Source organism: Octopus sinensis, linkage group LG11 (genome assembly GCF_006345805.1).
Source record: "Octopus sinensis linkage group LG11, ASM634580v1, whole genome shotgun sequence".
In the NCBI taxonomy this organism is placed as follows: domain Eukaryota; kingdom Metazoa; phylum Mollusca; class Cephalopoda; order Octopoda; family Octopodidae; genus Octopus; species Octopus sinensis.
The window spans coordinates 58,943,770-58,957,543 of record NC_043007.1 but is presented as its reverse complement, the minus strand read 5'-3'; the positions used below and the strand labels follow the sequence as shown (position 1 = coordinate 58,957,543).

At 33.6% G+C, this 13,774-nt stretch overlaps 1 protein-coding gene across 3 annotated transcripts in view; it reads left to right on the top strand.

The window, feature by feature from the left end:
* The first annotated feature begins 2,728 nt into the window (after window positions 1–2,728).
* LOC115217146 (AN1-type zinc finger protein 3) overlaps window positions 2,729–13,774 on the top strand; it is a 57,364-nt gene continuing 46,318 nt past the window's right edge. Inside the window, exons 1-3 of one of the 3 annotated variants that reach the window (XM_036507522.1) lie at window positions 2,729–2,939; window positions 5,837–6,237; window positions 10,408–10,448. In XM_036507522.1, the coding sequence (XP_036363415.1) occupies window positions 6,185–6,237; window positions 10,408–10,448 (94 nt within the window). In that variant the 5' untranslated portion in view covers window positions 2,729–2,939; window positions 5,837–6,184. Of the gene's footprint in view, window positions 2,940–5,832; window positions 6,238–10,407; window positions 10,449–13,774 lie in introns of all 3 variants that reach the window. The other 2 variants (XM_029786760.2, XM_029786761.2) reach the window with 2 other exon arrangements.

The following is a 13,774-nucleotide window of genomic DNA, read 5'->3' as shown; positions in this document are numbered from 1 at the left end:
ATACTAATACAATTGTTTGTTTGTATTCCACCTGCCTTCGTCTTTTGTATATTTTCATAAAGCTTCCTGTTATATATATATATATATACATGTATATGTAAGTTGGTGAGCTGAAAGAAACGTTAGCACACCAGGCGAAATGCTTAGTAGTATTTCGTCTGCCATTTCGTTCTGAGTTCAAATTCCACCAAGGTCAACTTTGCCTTTCATCCTTTCGGGGTCAATAAGTTAAGTACCAGTTGCATACTGGAGTTGATGTAATCGACTTAATCCCTTTGTCTGTCCTTGTTTGTCCCCTCTATGTTTAGCCCCTTGTGGGTAATAAAGAAATAAATATAGGCGCAGGAGTGGCTGTGTGGTAAGTAGCTTGTTTACCAACCACATGGTCCCGGGTTCAGTCCCACTGCATGGCACCTTGGGCAAGTGTCTCCTACTATAACCTCGGGCCGACCAAAGCCTTGTGAGTGGATTTGGTAGACGGAAACTGAAAGAAGCCCGTCGTATATATGTTTGTCCCTCTAGCATTGCTTGACAACCGATGCTGGTGTGTTTATGTCTCCGTTACTTAGCGGTTCGGCAAAAGAGACCGATAGAATAAGTACTGGGCTTACAAAAGAATAAGTCCCGGGGTCGAGTTGCTCGATTAAAGGCAGTGCTCCAGCATGGCTGCAGTCAGATGACTGAAACAAGTAAAAGAGTATATGTATGTGTATTTTTTCAATATTTACAAATAACATGGAAAAAATAAATAGTTGCCGGGGTAGCAAAAATTCATATAAGTTCCAAGGATGTAACAGTGTACTCATAAAGGTAGAATGTTGGTAAAGTATTTTTGTATAACATAGATAAATAAATAGATGGAGTTAAACGCAGGTGTTATTCAAATCTTTATACTTCTGGCATATGTTTTAAAGAAAACATTGGTATTATTCCAGAAGGAATAAATGATGTAAAACAATGCAATCTTCTCATCAGGGAAAAAAAGAGAAACAAAACACATCAATAAGACATTTTAATGAATATGAATACTGATAAGTTATTTTTTTTTTAAAACTGTTAATAGATATAATGTCAAAGGTAATTTATGAAAAAAAGGAGGAGGAAGAAAGAAATTAGCAGAAAACTAAAAGTGGAGAAATATAGTGCGATAGGTGAATAGGAATAAAGATTAAAGGTATGGAATTAGATATATTTAGTGGAAGTGCAATGTAAGAAGACAGTTAAAGGTCGAATTTTATAGACTGGTATAAATCACTTATAGGAACTAAAGGTATGTTTTTGCCAATGTTTGCAACAATAAATGCGTTCTTTAAACGTGTTTACAAGAGGATTCTCTGAAAACAGGATGAAATACAGTTCATCATTACAAAGCGAACAAAAAGATTTCCCTTTATCATAAGGAAAGGATATAGATAGAATATTCCATTCCAAATCAAACTGTTCCTTTAGAGACCAAATTAATTTACTAAGAAACATAATAATTTTATTGGTATAATGACCATCAATAATGACAAGCCCATTTTAAGTTTCGCTTCGAGAATCTTGCAAAAGAAATGCAACATATCAATACATACATAAAAGTTCGGGTTTTGTGCTCAACAGCTGTTTCATTATGATAAACGTAATTAAATGTATAATGTCATAATTGTGATAATTGACCAAATTATGTAATTACACATTTAGTGATGTTTACCTTAATGAACCAGTCGTCGAACTTAAAGTATGAACTTTGTGTTATACATTGGAGTCGAATGACCTGCTATTAATTGCCGTCTGAGGCTTATACATATAGATATTACACAAATACGTACATACATTCAGACATGTGTGTAAGAAAGATGCATAAGCAACATTTATATATATATATATATATATATATATATATATATATATATATATATATATATATGCGTGTGTGTGTATATATATATATATATATATATAATCAGGACTACCGTGCATATATTTAAATGAAAACACAAATTCAATAAACACTTGTTTATAAGAAAAGTATACTCATAAAATAAGAAACAAAAATGCCAAAGAAAACGTTCACGTTTCTGAATTTGTGAAAGAGAAAACATGTATATATATATATATGTGTGTGCGTCAATAGAAGTGTGTAAATGTGAAAAGATTGTGAATGAAGAAAACAAGGTCAGGGAGAGAGTTCAACAGGCCAGAGAAAAGAGACAGACAGACAGACAGGGACAGAGAGGTATATATAGAGAGAAAGAGTAAAAGAGAAAGACAAGAGAACGAAAAGGTGGTATGTAGAAAAAGTGAGAACATAAATAAAAATTACAAGTTTCGACCTAGTTCTGATTGTGGTAATGGCAGTCGCCGACAATGGAACGAATAAATAATCAAATCAACAAATAATTGAAAATGAGTAAAAAGAAATAAATAACAGCACAACAATAACAAGTAAACAAGGATAATGATAAAAGCAAACACAACTGACGAGTCAACCAGCCAGCCAGCCAGCTACATTTTATTGCACTTATGACGTTTTCCAGTTGCTAGTCACGTGGTCTATTGTCGAAGGCTTTCACCACATTCTTATTTACTCTTGCCGCTACCCACCACTGCTGCTGTTACCGATTGTTACTACTACGACTATTATTGTCTTTTTCTTCTTCTTTTTCCTCTTCTTCTTACTACTACTACTACTACTGTCCTCCCCCCTCTTCCTTTATTGTTACTATTGTAATTTTCATCGTCGGCATCGTCATCACCATCATCATCATCATCATCACGGTGATAAACACGGAACGTAAAGACGGGGACCCCAAGTATAATACACTCACCATCACGCAAAGCAGCCAGATAGAAGATAAGAGGTGTTGTTAGGGAGAGCAAGAGAGAAAGCAAAAAAAAAAAAAAAAGAATCGGAGACATAACGATCAACCTGGCACTTGGATCCTTATTAACCCTCGGTGAACATTACTATAAGACGTGTGAAAACACGATTTTAATTATTTTTATTTTCCGCTTTTCCGATATATATATATAAACACAAGCATATATACACAATGTATAAATATATACATCTATAAATAATATACATATATCATGTTTATGTGTATATAAGTGTACTTATGTAGTATATATATATATATATTCAACTAAATTTAGACACTGCTCAGACTGCGCAAACTGACACAAGTAAACCTTAAGATTCGTGAACCCCGAAAGGAACCAGTTAATTTATAACCGAGAAAGATTTTATTTCCGATAAATTGACTTTTAACAATAGTCTGATTGAGTCTCAAAAAGCTCAAATATTAACATCATAAATTATAAAAATGCCTCTTGTTCTATTTTAGTCGTATTCAGATCAAATCTTAAAAATATACTTTGGAAAATATTTTTTCTCATCATTGAGGTGTATTAGATTTTGTAAACAAATCCGAAGGTTTGTGGATAAGGTTATATCTTATAACAGAGGAAGTGTCGAATTTGAACCCCACATCCCCGTCTTCTTTTTTTTTTTCAAACAATTCTTCAAATTCCTGTTTTCAACCAACGGAAATTATATGGCCAAAAGATAAAGTCCCTTCCCCTCCAATTTTGTTTCAAGAAAAAACCTTTTTTCAAAATTCAATTTGAGAGGTATACATAGAGAAAAATACTGCGATTACGATTGTGGATTTTGTTTTTCAAAATTTCAATACTGATTGTATATTCCACTTTCAAATTGTGTTCATAAACCGCAAAAATGTTCTAGACAAGCTGGCGAAGTTGTTAGAGCGTCGGCCTTGCGATTTTTGTTCCAACTCTTGTGTTCTGAGTTCAAATCTCGCCGACGTCAAAACTTTGGTTTTCACCTTTGATAAAATATAGCACCAGTCAATATGATCGATGGTAGCAACAAATCCCCTCCCCTCAAAATTGCTGTTCTCATGCCATTATTATATTCTGAGAATGGTCGGAAAACATTTTTCCATTTGATAAATAAAGAATTCAAGAAAAATACTGCTTCTCACTGGTTGCCATCCCCTTCCCAACCCTAATCACGGTGAATTCTATTTACATGTAGAAAATTATTGTCGCTTCTACTAATGAATGTATTGGCAGACAAATCTCAATGTATATACACAAATTTTATATATATATGTATGTGTGTGTGTATGTATGTAATACACACACACGTGTGCGTGTACTATATATATAGATATAGTACACGCACACGTGTGTGTATTACATATATGTGCATTTATGTATACATATCTATAATCATATAGAACGGGTGTTCATAAACTCACATATTAAACATGTCTATATAAGTAAAAGTTTAAGGCTCCAAATTAGTATTTAACAAGAATTACATGAAATTTCAGCGCAGTTTTACCATTTTGAATGTCTCACAGCTGTTTACTATTGAATAAATAAATAGCGATAATAAATTTCCTGTGTCGACTTCTGTGATCCTGTAGGGATTTTACTTCCATTGCTTAATCACTCACTCAGAAGGGAACAGAAAGGCATCACTAGCACAAAAGGAATGTGGTTTAAACTGGCATTTGGCTGGGTTTAAATTGTTAGTAGGGGTACCTACTAAGTGCTATGGCTACTAGATAATGAACTCTACTGGAAGATATGTGTAGGTAACATTATATAGTTATAAAACACACCTCAAACAATTCTTTATTAACAATAAACACCTTTTGCTAGTATATATGACGGTCAGATAAATTCAGAAAGCAATCAATAAAATCCAATCCTGGTAATAATTCAGCCATTTTAGCTCCATAATTTGTATAATTATTGCCTGTAAAGGAAAGAAGACTGATTATTCGCTCAGTGATGAAGAGAATTTTTTGTTTTCATTTACCGTAATCTCTTTAATTTACTCAATGAATACTAAGTGTTTTAAATCATAACTTATGGAATCCTAACTTAGCGAATGAAATAGAGAAAATAATAAGTACAATTTGATTTTCTGATTTGAAAATGCATCAAATATATCGGTTTAGATTTATTTTTGATGACTGTACATATTAAGAACAAAGCTATTGTCTTAAGCAATAAAATTTAGGAGGTAAATTTTGAAGATTGTCAGTAAATTGATTTGTGAAATATTACAAAATGTTTCTACTTCGTAATGTCCAAACATGACCCGTGTGAAGACAATTAAAAAATTAATACCTAGTATATAATAAAGAAATCTGTGTACATTGATGTATAAAATCTGGTGTGTGTATATACCCATAGAGATTTTTTTTTTTCCGAACAATTCATATTTTGCATATTTTTATTCTGAAAAATTCGTTAAAGGTTAAAGTTATAAACGACGGATCTCTAATATCGTATATAACGAGTCAGCACATAAGGGGAAGAAAAGTCGATTAAATCGAACTCAGTGGATTACAGTATCATTTTTATCAATTCCCAAATAGACGAAAAGCGAAAGCGATCTGACTGAATTCGAAATATAATAGTGTCTGTGCGTGTGTTTAGATTAATTTTTCTTTTTTTATCGAAATAGGTTTATATATGAAGAGGAGAGATGGGATATATATTAAAGGTTAAAAATAAAATATAAATCAGTTTTTAGTATGACGGGACTCTAAAGGTTATGAATACTCGTTAAGTGTTTGTATTAGTTCAGTAACTTCGCCTAACTCTTCGACACTTTTTGTCTTTTCACTTCAGTTCCTGCATCTCTTTCGTCTTCCTTTTAAAAGTTTATATATATGCACACACACTGTTTCTTAGTAATAAATTTGAGTTTATTTATTTCTTTATTTTCCCAACCGTCTTTCTCTCTCTGTATCACGTTACTGTTACCTTTTTTTCCTTTTTACGTCAACTTCTGTTTCCGTTTAGGTAGCATTGACCCGGAAGTCACACCAAAGCCTCGTTTTCAGTGCGGATGTGAGGCGGATGAAGTGAGGGAGACAGATAAAAACAGAAACAGGGAACGACATAAGTGATATAGAAATAGAAGACATGGACTATGAAAGAGAAAGGAGTTAGAAAGTAATGTGAGAGAGGCGGAAGCTGTTGCACGGCAGCACTACAGTAGCGCACCACCACCGTTACACTGGGTTAACTCCATCCGACCAACGCAAGCCATACATACACACAATATATATATATATATATATATTTCCGTCCACCCCAATTTAGCTGCGGAATTTTTTTTTTCTAGAAACAAAATTAATAATAATAATTTTTGATGGAAGAATCGAGCAGCAGTGAACCGCCTAGATGCCCTTGTGGATTTTGGGGGTAAGACACCATTGCTTTGTTCTGTCATGGTTTTGTGTTTATTTTATTTTCTGTTTTTTATATTTAGTTATATTTTTCTTTCGTTCCATGTTTCACGTTATTCTTCTAGTTTCTCTAAGTTAACCTAATTAGAGCGATCAAGAAGGGAGGAACTGATACGAACGATCAGTAAGGGATATTTTATAAATATATACACGTATATGTGTGACAGTGATATATATATATATATATATATATATATATGATATATATATACACACACATACATAAGCGAAAAAGGGTGGACCTCTGTCTCCCCCCACCATCTCTCACATGTTTAATTTTGCTCTTTTTATCTTTCTTGGATTCGCTCTTTAGTGTCGGGTTGTCTCTTCCTCCTTCTCACTCCTCTATCAATAACAAGACATTTTAATTTCCGCAATAAAGTTTCTATTGTGTGTGTATGTGTCTGAGACATGTCCTATTTTTCTTTCTTTTCTTGTATTTTAAATAAGAAAAGCAAAACAAAGCAAAGTATTCACCTTACTCGCCTTATATTTGCCATGCTAGCTGCTCCTGATGCCTCTTATGTCACTCTTCCTTTATGGATGCTAATAATATTTTACTCATAATGAATTAGAATGCCTTTCTTCTAAAGACGAAATCGTTTATATAATAGACATGGCTATATAGATCTGCGGTGGGAGGATATTTACATATGGTGGGGGGGGGTCTTTCAGACCATTGAGTTGATGAGTGAATGTCTTCTGTGCATTTGCCCTGATTTAAGAGGAAGATCTATGGTTGGTTTATAATATTGGAACTGAACTAATTATTCAAATATCTAACCATTTTGTTGTTTGGGAACTTCTTTATAGAATAGAAACTAGGCTGTATATCATTGAAAGATGTCAAAGACGATTGTGTGGTTTAATTTTGGTTGCCAAAGAGAAAGAAGTTACACAAAAACATACTTAGCTTTGTGACACTGAATCCTAACAAATGTAATTTCTAAAGAAATTTATTTGTGAGAGTTCGTCCGTACATCTTGGTGAACCACACCTAAAATGATTTGTCGTCACCTGTTGGAGATGGGCATTGAAAATGTAGGATAAATAGAAAATATACTAAAAAATAAAAAACGCTAGATTTAAACTGTGGAGGCCATATACATATTTATGACAAATATATAATATGTGTATACACATTAATAATCGTGTCTTTATAACCACAATAGTAAAATGTATATGAATAAGTTATGTATGGAAGGTCTGTATGTGTGTGTGTATATATATATATATATATATATATATATATATATACACATACATGATAGTGAAATAGGAGTGTATTGCTTACATATGCAATTTGTATATACGAATTTTTGCTGTCTCTGTCTTGTAGATACCCCAAATTTATGGTGGATATGTGTACGGCATTGACTTTTGTGCTTTTTCAAAGGGTTTTTGAAACTAAACCCTGTTAGTTGCTACTTAATGAGCTAATGAAAGCGTTACAAAAAAACCCAAAAAACTTCGAGCTGGAAATATTGAGCCGTTATTTTCGTGTTGAAGTCGTGTAGTGATACAAGTGTTTAGAAACAGAAAAAAGTAAATTCTCCCGTGTCGAAGAGGGTTAGGGTATTGGTAGTGACAAAGGAAGAGAGAAAATGTGCGATGTATTGAGAATACATTGATTTGGTAGTCATTATTGCCTAGCTTTTAAAGCATTTTATTCCTTTTCATTGTTAATAGTTTATGGTCAGCTGAGTGTCATATCATTACTTGGATTATCTTCCAGTTGTTATTCAGTTTTCTGATTCCCTGATAGAGTAGACACATGAAAGACAATGACCCGTGTATCTTGAAAAATGATTTTAATAGTTGTATGCTAATTAGTGTAATGAGGGATATAATAATTCAAAATTCTTCGTATAAGGAAAACAATTTTATACACATGCGTGTGTGTATGTGTGCGTGCGAGAGAAAGAAATAAACAATTCAAGGGGGAAATCCAAATCTCTTAAGGGATAGAAATTAAACTCACGAAAACAAGACATTATTAAGTGGCGAGCTATCAGAATCGCTAGCATTCTAGGCAAAATGCTAAGTGATATTTCGTCTGTCTTCATGTTCTGAGTTCAAATTCCGTCGAGGTCGCCTTTGCCTTCCATCCTTTCGGGGTTGATAAAAATATGTACCAGTTGAACACTAGGGTCGATATAATTGACTCCCCCCGCCGAACTTGCTGGCCTTGTGTCAAAATTTGAAACCATTATATTATAATCATGCATGGCAAATGTCTGGTTTTGGAAGACTGCAAAATAAGCAATTGTAAATTGTGTAATGGTTATGAAAATGTAAACGATCAGAACTTTTTGGATACTGTGAGCATGAAATGAATATGGATAACAACAAAATTATTCAGCAATAGCTGTTATGTTACATATTTTTAAATGATAATGAAAAGTTCTTCAGGATCGTTGATTATTATGAATTTGGGGAGCCTGCAGTTAATGTGGTCACTCTGCTGGCTGACTCCTTTTTTTGGAGGAAATTTATTTAGGGTTAAACCAAGCAGGTAGTCAGGTTTTGGTCAGTATACCAAACCGCAGATGTGTGTAATACACACACACATATACATAGATGTATACAAATATATATATATATAATATATATATATATATATATATATATATATATATATATATATATATATATATAATATATATATATATATATATATATATGTTTATCAAATTCTATCTCGCAATGAATAGTTGGACTCCAATATTTTTGGATATACTTTAGATGTCTGATACAATCAGAAAACCATTCCAACATTTCTGTAAAGATTCTACAAAATTTTATCTCGCTTTTGTTGCAGTTATGTTAGCCCTTCTCTATCCTAATAGTAAACTTTAAGATTAATGGAGTGGCTCTCACAAGTTTCTATATACTTTTTAAAAAATACTAGTTCAAACTACTGTTTCTCCCTCCTCCAACCAACCTGCCCCCCCCCACTAACACAGATGGATGGAAGTTTTAATATCGACTCCTATTCCAGTCTTTGGACATTGTAGTCTCTAGTTAAACTTGATTCAACACTACAATGACTCCATCCTTCTAACCATCCCTAAATATGATAGTTTACTGCTTGGATGTACCCAACCAAACATTTCGTTTAGTAACAGTTTTCTCGTGTAAGCATTGACAACTAGGCCAGTTTATATTGTCTTTCATAGAACTTAGTGGTTCTGTGGGAAAAGTCATTTACCTGACCTTCTTTGATGCCATTGTCTTACATTCACAACTAATCTTCTATGGAATGCACACACACACACACGTGTGTGTGTGTATTGACTACAGAATATTTGAAAATCTTGAATATAGCTAGGCGATGGAGACGGTAATGATCTCTTTTTGAAAGGTAAAAGACCCTAGATTTATGAGTGAGGGATAAATAGTATTAGTAAGGCAACAAAAGTAAACCAGGTCGTATATTCCCCTCCCCAGAAGCTCGCCTCTCTATTGTGGTAGTAGTAGCAGCAGTAGTAGAAAATGAATAATAGTAATAAGTGTACTATAAATGTCACAGTCGCTATCACTTCGATAGGTTTGTGATCTTTGTGCTTGTGTGGAGATGCACTTAATTCGACAGACGGACTTAGTTTCGATTCTTGGCTGGGAACTGTTTCCTCTTTCGACTGACGTTGCTAATGTTTCTGTGAAATGTACAAACATTATAGAAACGCCTATAAGAACTGATTGACTTTTACGTGTGACAGAAATGGTCATTAGTATTTCTCCTCTATATTGTTGCTGCACTAATTAGTATTATGAGAGACAAGTCCTTATTAGTTATTTCAGCTACCCCCACTACTACTACTTACTAGTAGTAGTAGTATTGCTATTCTTTGCTATCATTGTCTGCTGATATTAACCTCTCGTTCATGCTTTCAAATAATTTTTCTCCTTTTTGACCACAAGAACGCACTTCCAGGATTTCTAATTTCTTTAATTGTAGACTTAGTTGTTGTTTTTTTAATATCATAATAAATTATATTAATAATATAGTGAAATAAATATATTACTCGATAATTGGTTTGTTTTTTTAGTGTTTTTGTTTACATTTTTTTCTTAAAATAATTATAAGGATCATAGACAAACGACATTATACAATATTTTTCAGGTCTCCCAAAACCCTTGGGCTCTGCTCAAAGTGTTACAAGGGTAAGTACATATGCACACTGTCATTGTGATAAGTATTATGCAGTAGATTTCATGTGTATATATCTGTATATTATAAATGTTAAATATATGTAATATCTATTAATTTATATTATATATATACTAGATATATATGCATATTATGTACGTTATATATTGTGTATATAGTGTATACATTCTCTATTGTGTATACATATACATTGTATATATTAAAATTCATATTTATATCATATACATACACACATACATATTGTACATATGTTGTATAATATACGTAACGTATTTTATATAATATACCTTACATATTGTATGTATGGTATATGTATCTTGTGTGTGATATGTGCCATATGCCTTAACTAAGGTGAATACCTTTTGGTATATATAATCTTATGCATTTTATATGTTATATTATGTATGTGTGTGTGTATTTGTTATATACATTATATACTGCATATGTATATGTTACATATTGTGTACATGTATAATATGGTATATACCCACACTGTGTTTTCTGTATATGCATATTATGTTTTACATATGTTGTATGTATTATGTAATGTACATTATATATTGTATTGTATATCATGTACTACATATATAAACTTAGCATCTTGCTGCTGCCGCCTATTTCATCCACTTTCCCCTCCGACAGATATTCCCGATTGACCTTGCTGTCACCCATGTTCACCACTCACTGCTTCTCCTATCCATCTGATACTCAAATGAACTTAGCCACCCATGCCACTTCCCTTTTTTCATATGCCCAGACCATACTCCTTTTACAATTGGGATACCCCATGTATCTTCCCTGCAAGACACCTGTTCCTGGACCCCTCCCCCTTCGTACTTTAACACCTCATCACCTGGCATAAAGCCACCTCAATATTACACCCTACTCAAAAGTTACTTGATAAACTCACTGGTGCTGATACCATGTAAAATGTACCCAGTGTACCCTGTAAAGTGGATGATGTTAGGAAGGGCATTCAGCTGGAGAAACAATGCCAAAGCAGATATTGGAGATTTTTCACAATATATATTTTATATATTACACACACACACACACGTATATCTGTTGATTGTGTGTGTAAATATATGCATGTATATATGTAAGTATATTTTTGTTTGAGTATATATCTGTGCACGCATGTGTGTGTGTATGCACATATATTTGCTGAGTGTGTGTGTTGTATCTAAATATATTTGTACAATGTCTATATATGTACTTAGTATATTGTATATGTATCTTACATATGTATGTTATAAGCATGTCTTACACACACACACACATGTATATTTTATGTAAATTGTATCGTTTCAACATCTACTTTTATATAATTGCATGGGTTGAATGGAATTCATTGAAGTAGTTATTCTACAACTGGATGCCCTTTCTGTCACCAATCTTCACCTGTTTTCATGTAAGGTACACTTTGGCCCAACATGTTTCCATACAAGATTGGAAATAGACACCTTTTGTGTGACTGATACTCATTTACAACTATCGCACAATGTCCTGAAAAAGAGAAATGCATGTGCGTGCACACAATGCACTTTGTTCCGCTTTTGTCTACCAAATCCACTCACAAAGATTAATACACTTGGGCCTATAGTAGGCACTCACACAGGTGCCAAAACAATGTGGTTGTGAAACAAACTTCTTAACCACATAGCACACCTGTGCCTGTAATAGTACATAAGTTATATATTGTGTATAAATATTATGCATACTATTAATAGGGAGCATCCAATATATGATGTATATACAGCCTATGTTATGAACCCTCTCTCTCTCTCTCTCTTTCTATATATATATATATATATATATATATACACACACATATACACACACACACACACACACGCACTCCGTCAGTTACAACGATGAGGATCCTAGCTGATAGGATCAATGAAACACCTTTCTCATGGAATTAACATACAAGTCGTTCTCAGGTAGAATCAGCATGACACAGTGTAACATGATCAGCCCTTTGAAATACAGGTACTACTCATTTTTGCAAGCTCAGTGGACTGGAACGGCATGAGATAAACTGTCTTGCTCAAGGACACATCTCTAGGAGTTGAACTCATGTCCTGACAATCATGAGCCGAATGTCCTAAGCACTAAGCCACACGCCTTCACTATATATATATGTTGGGTCAATTTTTGATGAAAATTAAATATACTGCATTTTGTGGCATTTTTCTTGCGTACACGTAGTATCGATCACAACAGCTGATGTACTTGCGCATACAAATGCACGTTCCCACGGCTTTATCGATTGCATTCTCACCTGGAATCGATTTTTGTAATTTTTTCAAGACTTATACATGCCCTGATACTGTTGGTATCTACATATCAAATTTGAGCTCAATCGGATGGAGGATGCCCAAGATTCTAGAAGACAGACACAGCGGATTTTATATAATAGATATATATAATGTGCGTGTTTATATATATATAATATACACACACACACATATATATAGGCGCAGGAGTGGCTGTGTGGTAAGTAGCTTGTTTACCAACCACATGGTTACGGGTTCAGTCCCACTGCGTGGCACCTAGGACAAGTGTCTTCTACTATAGCCTCGGGCCGACCAAAGCCTTGTGAGTGGATTTGGTAGACGGAAACTGAAAGAAGCCCGTCGTATATATGTATATATATGTATGTTTGTGTTTGTTCCCCTAGCATTGCTTGACAACCGATGCTGGTGTGTTTATGTCCCTACCACTTAGCGGTTCGGCAAAAGAAACCGATAGAATAAGTACTGGGCTTACAAAGAATAAGTCCCGGGGTCGAGTTGCTCAATTAAAGGCGGTGCGCCAGCATGGCCGCAGTCAAAATGACTGAAACAAGTAAAAAAAGAGAGAGAGAGATATATAATATACACAGACGCATACGCATATATATATATATAAATATATATATATATATTAATAGTTAGGGAATATAATAATTCCAAGCTAACATAAAATACAGTGTACATTTAACACTTAAGGTATCCACACGTGGGATTCAACACGATAGAAAGAACAGCTAGGTTCTATAACCACAAAATTAGGGATAAGGTTCCGGCAGGAACGATTTTATCCCTAATTTTATGCTTATAGAACCTAGCTGTTCTTTCTAGAGTGTTGAATCCTATGCGTGGATTCCTTATGTTTAAATGTACACTATTTTATGAGCAATAGTCTTTGGACTAAATTTTTACACGCTAGTCCACTGGAAGTGAAAATTTCTATTAATTTCCATTTCACTTCGATATGGTTAAGTATATTTAAATAAATACCTTTAATTAATTTCCATGTGGTTATTGTAGATAAT